This window comes from Anomaloglossus baeobatrachus, chromosome 7 (assembly GCF_048569485.1).
Source record: "Anomaloglossus baeobatrachus isolate aAnoBae1 chromosome 7, aAnoBae1.hap1, whole genome shotgun sequence".
Lineage (NCBI taxonomy): Eukaryota > Metazoa > Chordata > Amphibia > Anura > Aromobatidae > Anomaloglossus > Anomaloglossus baeobatrachus.
In genome coordinates this window covers 307,605,232-307,622,921 of record NC_134359.1, presented here as the reverse complement: position 1 = coordinate 307,622,921, position 17,690 = coordinate 307,605,232, and the positions used below count along the sequence as shown (strand labels likewise).

General features: G+C 42.1%; 1 protein-coding gene across 1 annotated transcript; it reads right to left on the bottom strand.

Moving 5' to 3' along the window:
* Positions 1-11,949: 11,949 nt before the first annotated feature.
* On the bottom strand, positions 11,950-12,720 carry LOC142246845 (taste receptor type 2 member 9-like). Its single transcript, XM_075319896.1, has one exon. It carries the CDS (start codon positions 12,718-12,720, stop codon positions 11,950-11,952), a length of 771 nt encoding a protein of 256 aa, XP_075176011.1.
* Between the last annotated feature and the right edge of the window lie 4,970 nt (positions 12,721-17,690).

Below are 17,690 nucleotides of genomic sequence, written 5' to 3'. Positions count from 1 at the left end.
GTCTTTATCTGTCTACAAGAAGTGGGGACGATTCCTTATTGTTCTACAGGAAGGGGAGTGGGTCCTTATCTATCTACAGAAAGAAAGAGGGGGCAGGTCTTTATGTCTCTATAGGGAGGGAGAAGTGGGTCTTTATCTCTTTACAGGAAGGGGAACAGGTCTTTATCTCTCTACAGGAAGAGGAGGCAGGTCTTTATCTCTCTACAGGAAGAAGGGGAGTGTCTTTATCTGTTTATAGGAAGGGGAACAGGTCCTTATCTCTCTACAGGAAGTTGGGCAGGTCCTTATCTCTCTACAGGAAGAGGATGCAGGTCTTTATCTCTCTACAGGAAAAGGAGGCAGGTCTTTATCTCTCTACAGGAAGAGGATGTAGGTCTTTATCTCTCTACAGAAAGAGGAGGTAGGTTTTTATCTCTTTACAGGAAGAGGAGGAAGCTATTTACCTCTCTACAGGAAGTTGGGCAGGTCCTTATCTCTCTACAGGAAGAGGAGGCAGGTATTTATCTCTCTACAGGAAGAGGAGGCAGGTCTCTCTACAGGAAGAAGGGGAGTGTCTTTATCTGTTTATAGGAAGGGGAACAGGTCCTTATCTCTCTACAGGAAGAGAAGGCAGGTCCTTATCTCTCTACAGGAAGTTAGGCGGGTCATTATCTCTCTACAGGAAGAGGAGGCAGGTATTTATCTCTCTACAGGAAGAGGAGGCAGGTCTCTCTACAGGAAGAAGGGGAGTGTCTTTATCTGTTTATAGGAAGGGGAACAGGCCCTTATCTCTCTACAGGAAGAGAAGGCAGGTCCTTATCTCTCTACAGGAAGTTGGGCAGGTCATTATCTCTCTACAGGAAGAGGAGGCAGGTATTTATCTCTCTACAGGAAGAGGAGGCAGGTATTTATCTCTCTACAGGAAGAGGAGGCAGGTATTTATCTCTCTACAGGAAGAGGAGGAAGCTATTTACCTCTCTACAGGAAGTTGGGCGGGTCCTTATCTCTCAGGAAGATAGGGGGTGAGTTTTTGTCGCTCCACAGGAAGTGATGGTTGATTTTCCTGTCTTTATAAGCAGTTGGGCTGAGTATTTGCTTCTTTACAGAATTTTCAGGTTGCTTTTCTGACTGGGCCCCTATTTTCCTACAGGTTTTTTGTGAATGACAGGAATACTTTATCTCCTCCTATCATCCACATTTACAATTTTTATTGTGTCTTGAGGACTCTTTATGGTCTGTTAATGAATATTGCAATCATAGGAAGAAATATAATATATAAATAAATAAATATGGACATTGATTACTGATGTCATCACTTATATTTATAGAGAAACAAGATAAATATCAGATAAATAATCAGCACAGACATCTGAGAAGGAGACTCTGCTCTTCCTGGTGGTGCAGACATCGCTGTGCTGGAGGCCACAGTCCCCAATATCTGTTATTAATGGTGTTATGGTGCCCGGTGTACAGGGACCTGACAGTGACATTTCTGGTTTCTATTAATATTATGGTGCCCTATATGCAGACAGACCTTTAGCAGAACTCTTGGCTCAGTCCTGACAGGTTCTTGGTCATTGCAGATTATGAGCAGATCTCCACGGTCAGGAGGGAATACCGAGTGCTCGCCTCGCCTCAGCTAACCAATGAAGAAAAAAAGCTCCTAAACTTTAACGCAAAACAAGTGCTTTTTTAATGCAATATGCAAAATGTCACATACTAGAAACCTCACCATGTGAAAATGGCCTTAATGGGGTTTTCTGCCTAAATTTGTCCAGTGAAATGAATAACCTCTCTCCTCCCAGACTAGAGCTGATGATATCCTGTTCACACAATTGCCTGACCACTGGAGCCAGTGATTGTCTGCAGAGTGAGGTGACTGATGGAAGTGTCGCGGGCGGGGAGGAGGGTGCTCACCCCTCTGCTCGGGTCCGGCTGCTGCTGCTCAGTGGTGGCTCGAACGGTGGGCCGGATCCCGGGGGTTCTCGAGCGGCGCTCCTCGCCCGTGAGTGAAAGGGGGTTTTTGTTGGGGAGATTGTCCGTGACGCCACCCACGGTTGTGGTGATTTGTAGCACCACCGCTGCTCAATATGGGGATCCCGGGAGTGATGATGCGGAGCAGCCAGGTGTTGTGTTGCCCCTCCGTGGGTAGGGGTTGGTGATTCCGGGGCCCGGTGATGGGGTGGAAGGGTGCAGGACCTGGTGGGCGCAGGGACGCGGGGGCAGCGCTGTGCCTTGCGACACTGTGGTACTCACTCAGCCTGAGACACTGACACAGTTCTTAGTAAAACACTCGGCTGGATGGACGGGTACCCTCAGACGGCTGCAGTTGTTGTTTCTCCCCTGACCCAGTTTGGTTGTGTAAGTCCTTTCTTCTACTTCCGTGCACCCTTCTCCTGCACTCCGGCTTCCAGCTGGCTCCCCGACTCTGTACCGGGGGGCCACTGCCCAGCCCCGGCTACCTGCGGTTCCACCAGCTGTCTCCCCGGCTCCCTGCAGACGGCACCTAGCGTCTGCTGGACTCTCTCTACGAGGCCCTAGGCTCCAACCTAGGCCCCTGGCTATGTCTGCCTCTCTGCAGACCTTCTCTCCTCCTCTCCTATGACTAGACTGGGCTTGTTTCCTGTCTCAGGTCAGCTCACTCCAGGGTGGGCGTCCCTATCTCCTGACTCCGCCCACCTGGTGTGTCAGCCCCAGGCAGAAAGCAGGTCACTTTGGGGATGTCTGCTGTGAACTGCTGGGGGTGTGTGTGTGTTGTTACCTGTGTCCCCTGGCTTGTCCAGGGCGACACAGAAGAATATCATCATTTCCGCTTCTGCAGCGGCGTTGGATGAGTAACAATCAGAGAGGCCAGTCGCTCTTCACAACTTACTCATTTTTCAAGCCTATTTTGGAAATATAGGTAGAAAACTTCTCTAAATGTAAGATGATTTGTACTTTTACTAATGTTTAACCAGTGAATATGTAGATATGAAGAAGCGTAGGTATTTCACGTATTGTCCAGGGAAGGATTTTTCAATATTCTTCATGAAGACATGGTGTCCTAGGTGAGTCCCATCTCAGAAGATCAAACTTCAAAGACTTCCCAATACAGAAGGTTCCCCATGTCCTAGGAGTCTACTTTGAAGCCTGGGGCTTTCCACAATTAGAAGAATAAACCCAGTTGTTGGACAACACACAACTAAAGGGGGCTTTACACGCAACAACATCGCTAGCAATGTCGCTGCCGATCGTACCCGCCCCCGTCGTTTGTGCGTCACGGGCAAATCGCTAATGGCGCACAATATCGCTAGGCCCCAGCATACTATAGTTACCTACAGAAGAAAGAAAAATCCAGCTTCCGGAATAGTAGTAAAACTGATGCAACATTTTATTAAAGGACGTAAAAATTAATATGATGACAAAAATAGGGAGCTCATATGCGGCGTAAGGCTACGCGTTTCGAACGCTGCCTGCGTTCTTTGTCAAGCCTGAGTGAACATGTCTTGCTCACAAGCATTTAAACTCACTCCTACCAATGGGAGGAGTGTGTTTAATCAGAAAGCACATCTGCCAGCATGGGGTAGATAACATACAAAGCAACAATACAAAAATTCAACAATAAGTGAACAGAGTTTTTTATATATACAGAAAAGATTTTTGATATTAAAATTCCACATAAAAAAACTCTATCATCCGAAATGTACATGCGAACATTATCTACCAAGATTTAATAATGAAACATGACATCTCGTCTCAGATTAAGACCATTGTGTATTCTAATTCCCAAATGAAATATCCAAAAAGCCTCACGTGTGAGAACCTGATGTTGGATATCACCACCACGAGGAGAGATTTTAACTTTTTCTAAGCCAAAAACACGCAGGGAGTCAGTATTGCAATTGTGATGTGGAATAAAATGTCTGGATGCCGATGAGAGATTTCTGGCTGGAATAACGGTGCCCTTAGAATTATAAATGGCCCGGATATGTTCATTAAAACGCACCTTGAGTTTTCTCACTGTACAGCCAATATAAAGTAGGTTGCAGCTGGTGCACTTAATGCAGTAAACCACATTGGTGGTATTACAATTAATGTACCTCGAAATGGAATATGTGGCAGTCTCATCAGTATTTGAAAATGAGCTACAAGGTAAGGCAAATTCACATGTGCGGCAGCGTGAGGTGCCGCACCTAAAAAATCCCTTGTGTTCAAGCCAGGTGGAAACAGGTTTATTTTTTACAAAAAAACTGGGTGAAAGAATGTTGCCCAGTGAAGGTGCTTTTTTAGCAACCACATTGCAACCAGATTGCAGTATGGTTGCAAGAAAGAAAGAAAAAACGTGATCAATTGATAGATTTTTCAAATAAAAACTCTGAATGTAAAAACAATAAGAACAATATGAAATTGCATAACAAAATAGTGCTATCTTTACAATACAGCACACAATTCAATCACATCAAAAATATTATTAAACGGTATTTACCCGTTTTAAATGAAGACCCTGTTCTTGCAGCCATACTGCAATCTGGTTGCAATGTGGTTGCTAAAAAAGCACCTTCACTGGGCAACATTCTTTCACCCAGTTTTTTTGTAAAAAATAAACCTGTTTCCACCTGGCTTGAAAAATCTATCAATTGATCACGTTTTTTATTATCTACTATCTTGTGTGCTCTTTGAAGTGTCCAGGATGGATAACCCCTTGCACTTAATCTGGATTCAGCTGATCTGACTTCATTGTTATATACAGAATGCTCACTGCAATTACGCAAAACCCTGGTAAATTCACCCACTGGTGCAGCTTTGATTGTATGATTGGGGTGACTACTCATAGCATGTAAAATTGTATTTCCGCCAGTGGTTTACGATAAATTCAAGTGGATATAATCTGATTAGGCATGCCTGTGAAAGTCAAATCCAAAAAATTAATTTTATTATTGTCACAAAAATGGGTGAATTTTAGATTGAATTGATTATTGTTTAAATAATTCATGAACTCCGGAATTAATAAGATGGGACCATTCCAAATGAATAACTGGTCATCAATAAATCTACCGTACCAGTGGATGAATTTACAGTAAGGGTTATTAATATCATATAAGTATTTTTCCTCCCAATGAGCCATAACCAAATTCGCATATCATTATTAAACGTTATTTACCCGTTTTAAATGAGGACCCTGTTCTTGCAACCATACTGCAATCTGGTTGCAATGTGGTTGCTAAAAAAGCACCTTCACTGGGCAACATTCTTTCACCCAGTTTTTTTGTAAAAAATAAACCTGTTTCCACCTGGCTTGAACACAAGGGATTTTTTAGGTGCGGCACCTCACGCTGCCGCACATGTGAATTTGCCTTACCTTGTAGCTCATTTTCAAATACTGGTGAGACTGCCACATATTCCATTTCGAGGTACATTCATTGTAATACCACCAATGTGGTTTACTGCATTAAGTGCACCAGCTGCAACCTACTTTATATTGGCTGTACAGTGAGAAAACTCAAGGTGCGTTTTAATGAACATATCCGGGATATTTATAATTCTAAGGGCACCGTTATTCCAGCCAGAAATCTCTCATCGGCATCCAGACATTTTATTCCACATCACAATTGCAATACTGACTCCCTGCGTGTTTTTGGCTTAGAAAAAGTTAAAATCTCTCCTCGTGGTGGTGATATCCAACATCAGGTTCTCACACGGGAGGCTTTTTGGATATTTCATTTGGGAACTAGAATACACAATGGTCTTAATCTGAGACGAGATGTCATGTTTCATTATTAAATCTTGGTAGATAATGTTCGCATGTACATTTCGGATGATAGAGTTTTTTTATGTGGAATTTTAATATCAAAAATCTTTTCTGTATATATAAAAAACTCTATTCACTTATTGTTGAATTTTTGTATTGTTGCTTTGTATGTTATCTACCCCATGCTGGCAGATGTGCTTTCTGATTAAACACACTGCTCCCATTGGTAGGAGTGAGTTTAAATGCTTGTGAGCAAGACATGTTCACTCAGGCTTGACAAAGAACGCAGGCAGAGTTCGAAACGCGTAGCCTTACGCCGCATATGAGCTCCCTATTTTTGTCATCACATTAATTTTTACGTCCTTTAATAAAATTTTGCATCAGTTTTACTACTACTCCGGAAGCTGGATTTTTCTTTCTTCTATTGGACCCTTGCACTGCCAGAGTGTTATCCTTGCATGCCGGACTTTGCCCCAGTTGAGCTGGATCACCTCTTTTTCGTTCTTATAGTTACCTACCCAGCGACGTTGCTGTGGCCGGCGAACTGCCTCTTTTCTAAGGGGGCGATTCGTGCGGCGTCACAGCGACGTCACACGCCAGGTGGCCAATAGAAGCGGAGGGGAGGAGAGCAGCCGAAGGACTCGCCCACCTCATTGCCGGAGGACGCAGGTAAGCTGTTATTCGTCGTTCCTGGGGTGTCACTAGTAGCGATGTGTGCTGCCTCAGGAACGACGAACAACCTGCGTCCTGCAACAGCAACGATATTTGGGAAATGGTCGACGTATCAACGATCAACGATAAGGTGAGTATTTTCTATCGTTAATGGTCGTTCGTACGTGTCACACGCAACCACGTAGCTAACGAGGCCGGATGTGCGGCACGAATTCCGTGACCCCAACGACATCTCGTTAGCGATGTTGTTGCATGTAAATGGGCCTTTAGACCCATAAGAAAGTCTTGCTTATCTGGTCCTTGGTGAATGATACAGATATAACACCACTAATGACGTGGTTGAAGGCCAGCTCTAGAGGCACTCTGAGAATAATAGTCCTAGCTGCCTGAACTAGAGCCGGGACCAGCGAGGAGAAGCTGTACTGAGAAGAATTCTCCAAACATGGTCCAAAAGAGACTTCACACTGAGACCAATACAGAGGAGAGTCAGGAGAAGTGTCACACAGCAGCCTAATGCAATGTGAATGTCTGGGTGAAATACTCTCCTTCTATGCCTCTGAAACCCCAAATTAATAAGGTTTGTCTTACGGGCTCTCGGGAAATCAATACAGTACAGCATAGTATGGTGTACTCTAAGAATTGTCCTTTATAAGCTCAAGTGACCAGTTTATATAGGGTCACAGAGAAATGACAAGATCCCTCTGAACTATGCACCAATTAGAGCAGTAGAGGTGTGAACAGAAATGTGAAACTTCCCCGGTCATCAGTGTTACCTGATCATCATGACGTCAGAGTACGTACAGAGTAAGTACAAGATGGATGCCACACACACAAACTGGATTCTGTTCTCACATTCCTCCCTTTGTGACCAATTCTGGGTATCCACGTTCTCAGGACTTTACTACCTTCTTCCCCTCAGTTCCCTACCTCAGTACACAGAATTGTACCTCAATACTAATGGATCTCTTCTTGTCTCAGAGCCATAATATACCACCAGGGGTTCTTTGACATGATTTCCATTTCATATGAACCTGATTACCGTCGGTATTGCATAAAATAGCACTTTTAAGGCTTCATGTACCAAGAAACAGAACAATACTAGTTGTATACAAGTGTGTTATCCACCTTTGAACTAATTGAATGGTTCAGGACAGAGAATGTTTTTCCCACCATGAGTCCTTGTTTGTGTTGTGTTCTTGTAACCATCACTGCCTTCTTTTGGCTATTTCTCATATATCTGCCCCAATCTGGAGATTTTCCATAAGGTCATGTGAGATAGTCCAGCACTATGTGTGTTGTGACCCTCATTCTGCTGGTGCTGTGACTCTTTACAATGACTGCTTTGTATCCAGATAGGGTATCCCTCAAGCTTCATCGAAGTTTCTGTGCTTTGGAGAAGCAGGATCGGCCCATCTAATCTCGGCTTGTGGCTCTTTCTCGCTCGTCTTTTTAGGATCACCCAGTGTCCTGGCTTGAGACCATGCTCATGACACTGATTTAGGGTCTGGAACTGGAGAATACACACTATTTAGTGACTTACACAAGACTTGTACATTGCTGGTTAGGCTATTGTGCTGTGCCTGAAGTATCTGTAGTAAATATAATCCTGTTCTAGATGCTAAGCCAAAAAATATCTTATATGGAGACCTATACAATTAGGTCCAGAAATCTTTGGCCAGTGACACAATTTTCGCGAGTTGGGCTCTGCATGCCACCACATTGGATTTGAAATGAAACCTCTACAACAGAATTCAAGTGCAGATTGTAACGTTTAATTTGAAGGTTTGAACAAAAATATCTGATAGAAATTGTAGGAATTGTCACATTTCTTTACAAACACTCCACATTTTAGGAGGTCAAAAGTAATTGGACAAATAAACCAAACCCAAAAAAAAATATTTTATTTTCAATATTTTGTTGCGAATCCTTTGGAGGCAATCACTGCCTTAAGTCTGGAACCCATGGACATCACCAAACGCTGGGTTTCCTCCTTCTTAATGCTTTTCCAGGCCTTTACAGCCGCAGCCTTCAGGTCTTGCTTGTTTGTGGGTCTTTCTGTCTTAAGTCTGGATTTGAGCAAGTGAAATGCATGCTCAATTGGGTTAAGATCTGGTGATTGACTTGACCATTGCAGAATGTTCCACTTTTTTGCACTCATGAACTCCTGGGTAGCTTTGGCTGTATGCTTGGGGTTATTGTCCATCTGTACTATGAAGCGCAGTCCGATCAACTTTGTGGCATTTGGCTGAATCTGGGCTGAAAGTATATCCCGGTAGACTTCAGAATTTATCCGGCTACTCTTGTCTGCTGTTATGTCATCAATAAACACAAGTGACCCAGTGCCATTGAAAGCCATGCATGCCCATGCCATCACGTTGCCTCCACCATGTTTTACAGAGGATGTGGTGTGCCTTGGATCATGTGCCGTTCCCTTTCTTCTCCAAACTTTTTTCTTCCCATCATTCTGGTACAGGTTGATCTTTGTCTCATCTGTCCATAGAATACTTTTCCAGAACTGAGCTGGCTTCATGAGGTGTTTTTCAGCAAATGTAACTCTGGCCTGTCTATTTTTGGAATTGATGAATGGTTTGCATCTAGATGTGAACCCTTTGTATTTACTTTCATGGAGTCTTCTCTTTACTGTTGACTTAGAGACAGATACACCTACTTCACTGAGAGTGTTCTGGACTTCAGTTGATGTTGTGAACGGGTTCTTCTTCACCAAAGAAAGTATGCGGCGATCATCCACCACTGTTGTCATCCGTGGACGCCCAGGCCTTTTTGAGTTCCCAAGCTCACCAGTCAATTCCTTTTTTCTCAGAATGTACCCGACTGTTGATTTTGCTACTCCAAGCATGTCTGCTATCTCTCTGATGGATTTTTTCTTTTTTTTCAGCCTCAGGATGTTCTGCTTCACCTCAATTGAGAGTTCCTTAGACCGCAAGTTGTCTGGTCACAGCAACAGCTTCCAAATGCAAAACCACACACCTGTAATCAACCCCAGACCTTTTAACTACTTCATTGATTACAGGTTAACGAGGGAGACGCCTTCAGAGTTAATTGCAGCCCTTAGAGTTCCTTGTCCAATTACTTTTGGTCCCTTGAAAAAGAGGAGGCTATGCATTACAGAGCTATGATTCCTAAACCCTTTGTCCGATTTGGATGTGAAAACTCTCATATTGCAGCTGGGAGTGTGCACTTTCAGCCCATATTATATATAGAATTGTATTTCTGAACATGTTTTTGTAAACAGCTAAAATAACAAAACTTGTGTCACTGTCCAAATATTTCTGGACCTAACTGTATATTAAGAAAACAAATGCAAGCATTGGGTCCATAACTTGCCAGTCTCCACCTTTACCTTCTGAATTTTTACTTTGAATATCCCATTCAACCATTCCACCTTCCCATTGCGCTGCGGATGGTAAGGAGTTTGGAAAGTCTGCTAATTCACAGATTCTGTAAGATTTCCCAAATGACCTCTCCTATAAAATATGTACCTTTACCACTTCAGGAACGCCATTTTTACATACCTCCTCCATGGTGAGTTTTTCCAGCAATAACAGTTTTCAGCACTGGATATGCCTCAGATCAATCCTGGAAAGGAATTTACACAACATGAACAAACTCATTTAAACCTACACATAGTAGATGTATATAATCAATCTGCAATCTCTGGAATGGGTAGAGTAGATGAGGGTTTTTTTTCTGTGGGGTCTTTACAGTTTTCCCTACATTGTATTAGGTATACATCATAAAAGACTGGGTGTGCCTGACCACCTGGGTACTGGACCCAGGTGCAACCCATACATTGTCCACCAAAGCACACACTTATTATTGTCTCTGACAGATGTGTTAGTCCATGGGTTACCTGGGACATGATTGACTAGAGAGCTTGTGACAGAAAAAGCTTACCGCTCTTTATCCACACACCTTACTTAGTCAGCTAGGCTCCCTGCATCTCACACTCCCTTCCCTGTTAAACTGCTTGTTCCTGTAATGATTTAACAACATCAGGAGTGACAGGTGCTGCTTAGGTGATAGGTGCCCCTGAGGTCCTGGTCTGTTTTGGTAAAAGACTGGACTTTAGGCCTTTTTTCTGCATCTTTGTTGGCTGCATCTGTGTGAGCCTTTCCTCTGGCTTCATCAGTGTTAGCTCAGGTGTGAGTTTTATCTTCACTATGCCAGGCTTATTTTATAAGAGGAGAGCCTCTACCTGGGCTAGTACGCACTCTGTGGGCTTTATAGGTTTCTTATGTGACATTAGGAAAGATCTACTGCCTATAAGCAAATTTGGCCAGCTTTCCATTTGCCAATCTATATGTGTCAGACAGGACCTTCATCTCTGCCTCCTGTGATGATAGGAAAGGAGGGAGTGGTTCGGCTTTATTATCTAATGCTGTGTAACCTCAGCAAATCCAATGTAGAATCGACCAACATCTTAATATCTTCTTCCATCTATAAACCCCCCCCTCAAAAGCTACATTAGAAATGGGCTCAACAGAGACATGTTCAAACCCTGCCATTTCTTGTTGCATCAGAGCCATCATGAGATGTTTGTATGTCTGCTTTGTCCTCAATTAGAGATAAAAATGTAAAGAAAACTTAAAAATAGGTGACTTCCGACATTTTTCTCCTTTTTTGTATCCAGTTTCCAAAGCATAGTTGGATTCAAAACTGTGTATCACTTGAGTTTTACATTTGGGACACGAGAAAATCACATTGTGTCAAGATTGTACCTAACTGAGAGCACCATAAATATCTGATACAAGAGATACAGTCCTGGTGACAGGGTCCAGGTTAGCTGAATAATAAACCAGAGTTTTCTGCTGTAAAACATGTGTTTGGGCCAATTTAGGCTGCTGTATGGTAATTATTATTTCCTCTGAGACTACCCTATACTGACAGAACTGTAGTTTGTTCTCTGCTGGTAAATACAAACAGAAAATAGTTGACTCCTAACATAAGATGTGATCGGGGTAGAAAGCCATACATTATCTACATACTATAAACTAAAACAACATAACCTCTGGTTATTCAGGAGTCCATTTTTGCAAAATTAAGGACATTGCAGCAAGCAATATACATTATCAGTGATTTTTGGACACCTTGTGATAATACTGTCCATGTATACTGTAAACTGTTTATGTCTATGAAGGAGAAAAAAAAACTAAAATAAATAAATATTGGCAGTCTGGGAGAAGAGGCATGGAATATAAGTGGATTTTCCAAGTCAATCACCATAAAATGCTTTGATAATTTCCCAAAGAAAACTATTATTCACATACACAACATATTTCCCTGTTGAACCAAAGACTACATGCCACAATGATCATATATACAGGCTTACAGCACAACCCAAAGAAAAAACTAAGAAAACTAGAAAGAAAAGACTTCATTAAAGACTTCATGTGAAGACATACATGAGGTTTGCACTAGTTGGTTTATTCCAGTCGGTTTATACTCCAATCTCTCCCATGCTAAAGTCCAGATATAATACAGTACAACTCTTTGAACAATCATATGAAGCAGCCAAGAAACACTCAGTCTGTCACGCCGTGTTGTGCTCATTATGGACACTTTATTTGAAATCGACTCTTCAGCTTTGAGTTTCCTGCAATCAGAATAATCATCTGGATTGTCGGATGCGCCATAAAAATGAACCAAAAAATAAAATGTAATGTTGTTCCCAAATAAACCTTGGTCTGAAACAAAAAAACTGCATTGAAGAACAAGGACAAGTTGACTGCTGCGCACAGGACCATTGTGGATGCTGCTCGGACATGGGTTCGAATCTGAGAAGAGCTGAAGTCAGTAGAGTTGTGTTTGATTCTCCAGACATGGCTGACGAGAGACCTCACACTGAGCCCAATGCAGGCAAACATCACGGTGAAGGGCAGACAACAGCCCACCATCATGCTGAACACACTGTAGGGCGTTTTCATGGAAACAACCTCTTCTTTCCCACTTGGATGATGTGTCCTGTTTTCCAAGTTGTTTATCTCGATGGTCCAGATCAGAGGTAGTGCCAGGATTAACAGGGTAATGTCTAGTGCCAGCACAAGATGACTCGGGGACGTCAAGATTTTACTTTTCAGCCAAGTGAAAAAGCAGTGAGAAAAGTTGACAAGTTTTGCAGAATAGTAGATGGAGAGCAGAGCAGTCTGCCAAAAATGAAGCTCGAGAAGGAAATAAAACACGGCATTCTCAGACATATATACCTCTTTACCGTAGGTGACATACATCTGGGTGAAATAACTGAGAGCATCAAAGCATATGGTGAGCTTCAGCAGTATATCGGTGAGAGCTATACTGGACAAAATCTGGTCAAATGCTGACATCCTGCGACCGTTCCACCAGTCCCACAAGTGTATGACGACCACAGAGAAATGTAACGTGATACAAGATGTCAGAGCCACAGATGCAAGAGATAAAACACCCAGATCGGAGCTCATGGTGGATGTGACAAGTCCTGCTTCCGTCCTCCTCAACTTTATCTTTGATGCTCTTGGAAAGTCTAAAGAGGTGAAGAGTGATGAAGGCTCACAGGTGACTTGTGACAATAATGGGACAATGGGAAGGGATGCAAATCTGAAAACTGATCTACCCTCATTAGATAGTTAAATGTCCTATTCTTGGAAATAGTAAAATCTTCTTTGCAGGGTCCAGGCTTTCACCTCAGACACATTATAAAGACCCAATTCTAAAATAGCTAATACCCGGTCTAAAATGTGCAGAAAACTAGAATCCAATTATCCAAAAACTATTATCTGCATATTTTATAACATAGAGCATACAGTACAACAGATCACAAGGGGAAAGTTGGACATTTTTCCATTTCATTGTAAAATTAATTCATATACTAATTGATGGCAGTGACAGAACTCAAAAAAGTTGTCTCTGGGCCATGTCCACCATTGTGCCCAGACCGAGTCCACCATTATGCCCAGGCCATATCCACCACTGTGCCTGGGACGTGTCCCCCATTGTGCCTAGGTAGTTTCTAATACTGTGCCCGGGCCGTGTCCACCATTGTGCTCATATCATGACCACCATTGTGCCCGAGCCATATCCATCATTGTGGCTGGGCCATGTCCATCATTGTGCTCAGGCTCGGTTCATCATTGTGCCAGGGCCCTGTTCACCATTGTGCTTGGGCTAGATTCACCATTCTGTTGGATGACAGCTGGGTGCATGGAATTACTGCTCACTGGTTTCCTGTATGTCTCTGTGTCTATCCTGCCAGCATCTGTATTGCCAAATAATTTGACATCCAGAAATGACATTACATGATCATAAAATTGGGTAGAAAACTTCAAATTAATATTTTTAACCCTATTTAATAAAATTCGAAATGTGAAAAAATCTGATGTGATGCGTGATCAGAGTGCATTAACAGATGAAGAGGAGATCGTCGATGTATCTGCATAACACCAATAAAACTGTATGTTGGATTGCATGGCAGATACAGGATGGTCCTTACCATAAAAAGATTTCCCAAAGACATTGAGAACCTGACTCCCAATAGACAACCAAGAATTTGAAAATAAAAAAGATGTTAAATGAGAAAATAGAAAGTGAGTTACTGAGAGTATAAAACTCAAACAGTTCTACCATAACATTTCCATATTTGCACAAATGGAACTCCAATGCTGTTATCAAAGAATTATGTGATATGGACCAGTATAAGGAAACCATATAACTGGAAATCCAGTGATATCCAACCTGCCAAGGTGCATTATCCATAATATGTAGTAGCTGTTTAGTGGCTCTTATGTGACTATAGGTTTGTAATACAGACGTTTGCATGATATTATCCAACCAAGTGGACAAATTCTCGGTCAGAGAATTAACGCCCGCAACAACGGGTTTGGAGGGCGGAGGAAATAAATCCTTGCGGACCTTTGGCACAGTGTGAAAAACTGGAAAGACTGCATTAGATACTAGAAGATGATCCTTCTCTTTTATTGTGGAAAAAGCCAAAGCCAAACCTTCCTCACATAATACTTCCATTTTTTTCATACACCTCTTTGGTAGGATCATAGGACAATTTCTTTTAGGTGGTCTGGTCTGGTAACATTGTTGTAAAGCCTACTGTCGAGCACGACCACTGAGCCACCCTTATCCACATATCTTATGGTTATATTGTGCTTGTTCTGTAGTTGTTTGACGGCTTGTTTCTGTTTCATGCTAAGAAGGCATTTTAGATCTTGTCCTATATTATATAGGAAGTTATCCATGGTTGTTACTCTACACTGTAAAGGGTAAAAGGTAGAATCAGGCATGGGAAAGTAGATGGCTTTCCATTATCTATTGGTGAAGCCTCATCCAAATTAGTCAGTAGACTCCGTGCTCCGTGCAATTGGATCCTGGAAATTCTAAATTTGATTAGAAGCAACTTGAGTTATCTGTTTCACTGATATTATGTGGTCATTATCAGGAGAATCAGTGGACATGGTAATCATCCACAAAAAAATGTTTCTTAATAGTAAGTAGACTGACAAACGTGTTCACATCCATTATAGTGTCAAAAAGGTCTACTCCCCTAGTAGGAACAAAGCTCAATCCCTTTTCCAAAACTGTTATTTGATCCATAGATAAAATGGTTGCAGATAAATTGATGACCGTATATTCATGAAGTGTTCCATCTGCAGCAAGAGTGAAATTGTCCCTTATTTCTTCTTGCATGTTGGAAGTCCTTGTAGCCTTCCGAGACTTTCTCCCGGCTCGATGTCCGGATCGTTTTTTGAACAATGAGTGTGCCTCTCAAAATCATCTTTATTAGTCCCTTGATAGACACCAACGGAAAGATTTTTCTGCGTCTTTCTTTTTATTGCTAGCTCAGTCTCTGATCCACTAAGATCTGACAGGTCATAAGACGTCTCGCAATGGTCTTGGTCAGAAGAACTAGAGCTTGCCCTTGGAGTGCTTCTGAAGGATTTGCCATCAGTGTCCTTTCTGGTTTTGAGTATTGACCTAGGGGTAGAATTGAGCCTATTCCTTTGCCAAGTATATACAGCAATATTTTTGTAATCCTTGAGGTCTTTTCTTTTCCTTGTTTATCATAGTGGAGTCCTCATTTTTGTCCAAAAATTGTTTTAGATTGTCCTTATAAGTTAAAAAAATTCAATCCTGGCAGCATAATTTTCCAATGAAATTTGCAGTTTTGTAATTTCTATTTCTAGACCTGGCAATTTCATCTGCTCATGTGTAATGATCAATTTACATGAACATTGTCATTATTGCAGACCATTCTTTGTTAAAGTCATCATTAAAACCGATGGTGCGAACTTTGTTTATTCTACTCCCTCTCGGGATCATTTGTTTGTCCAAGTCTTTGCTGTAAAGCTATGCAGTCCCACAGTCCCGTAATCTTCAAACGAGGATTTTCTCAAGGTCCCAGAAAGTGTTTGAATGATTTGTAAGCGACATTGTCTCCATTCCACTCCTCCACTCCTGGGATACTTTGGTTAGACTCGAAGTTTGTGCCAGTGATGGTGGAAATGAGGACATAGCCTCAATTTTCAAACCAATTTTTACAGTCAGCAATGATATCCATGGATATATGCCAAGTAATTCCGCTCCACAGATAAATAAAAGTCAATTGTCCCTCAAACGTCTCAGTGGGCACGATGCATCGGAAACGCAACAGTAAAGAGAAATCGCCTCAGCTTCGGGAAATGTTCTTCATCCATTTGCGTTGCTCAGAAAAACCCTGGCCAGTTCCTGTGCCACGTTGATGCCTTTTTCATGCAGTAGAAAATGAATGCAATGAGAGACACTAGAGTATGTGTAGTAGGTTACTGATCATAAGTAGTATGGTAAGTCGCCGAAGGGCTCCCTTCACATACTGACAATTCACCATGCCGTTATAGGTATCCCCTTGGTGCTCTCACCTCTACCTTATTACTAATAGTACTACTAACTTTACCTTCGACGACTTACCATGCTACGTATGATCAGTAACCTACTACACATACTCTAGTGTCTCTCATTGCATTCATTTTCTACCCCATGCCTTCCATGTGAGCCCTTTCACACTGCATGAAAGCCCTTTACTGGTGCTCTACTTGTCTACTTCATTTGTAACAACGATTGTTTCTCATCAAGCATCCCCTATGCTGACTTCCTTTACTTTTCTGTCCCTGGTGAAGGCTCTTGCACGAGCCGAAACGTTGGGCAGTACCGTTTGATTGGTGAAAAATAAAATCTTTTCAAGCATACCATACCTGCACTGTTCCCATTTTTCTTGCACTGTGTGCCGGGACTACTCTCTCTACAATCTTTTTCCTATGGCCTAACATGCTTATATAGCTTGTTCTTTTTTTAATGTTTTCATTAAAGTAAAGTTTTAATTCATACTGCAGATGCCGGACTATGTGCTCAGTAATTTCTCCATTTGATAGTACCGGATACTAGCGTCCAGTGGATACTACAGGACACCGGCCTCTAGGGGATAATACCAGACACTGGCCTCCAGGTGATCTTACCAGACAGGCCTCCAAGTGATTTTACCGAACGCCGGCCTCCAGGTGATAATATCGTACACCGGCCTCTAGGTGGTAATACCAGACACTGGTCTCCACGTGATCTTACCAGGCAGGTCTCCTAGTTGCTTTACCGGACACCGGCTTCTAGGTGATATTACTGGACACCGGCCTCTAGGTGATAATACCAGACCCAGTCTTGAGATGTTAATATAAGAGATTCCCTACCTTCTGTCCACTTTGACTTTTCGATTCACTAACATTATGGGCCGACGATCCTCACAATTGACATCAGACATCTGACGTTCACATTCTCACTCTCCATCTAAGAGGATCGATCACATGAAGGAGATTTACACTGGAAGTTGATTGCACTCCAAACCTTTATTATGTACCAATAATAGGAGAAAACATCCCCAGCTCTAGTGAAATGTCACGTAAACTCAAGATCACATCACACAAAACTCAAAGCAAATCAATACAAAAAAAGCATAAAAAAGAATTATGAGTCCGGTAGGAGAGAACCGATCAGACATGAATATCGGAGAACCTGAGGAATGGAAGGATCATGGACAAGTCCAGACGAGTCACTCGTAGGTTTTCTTGCATTTGATTGTTTCATAAAACATAATAAATAAAATATCACAACAAAGCAAAACCCAAGACCAGCTACGATTCCCACAGCAATATGGACGGATATAGACACCACAGCATAGACATCTAACAGAATATCACAGTTATATATATATTTTTCATAGCTGTTCATTGTAAAGCTCACATCTCAGGATGTCAAGCTAAAAAGCAGAGGACACATCTGTAAGTGT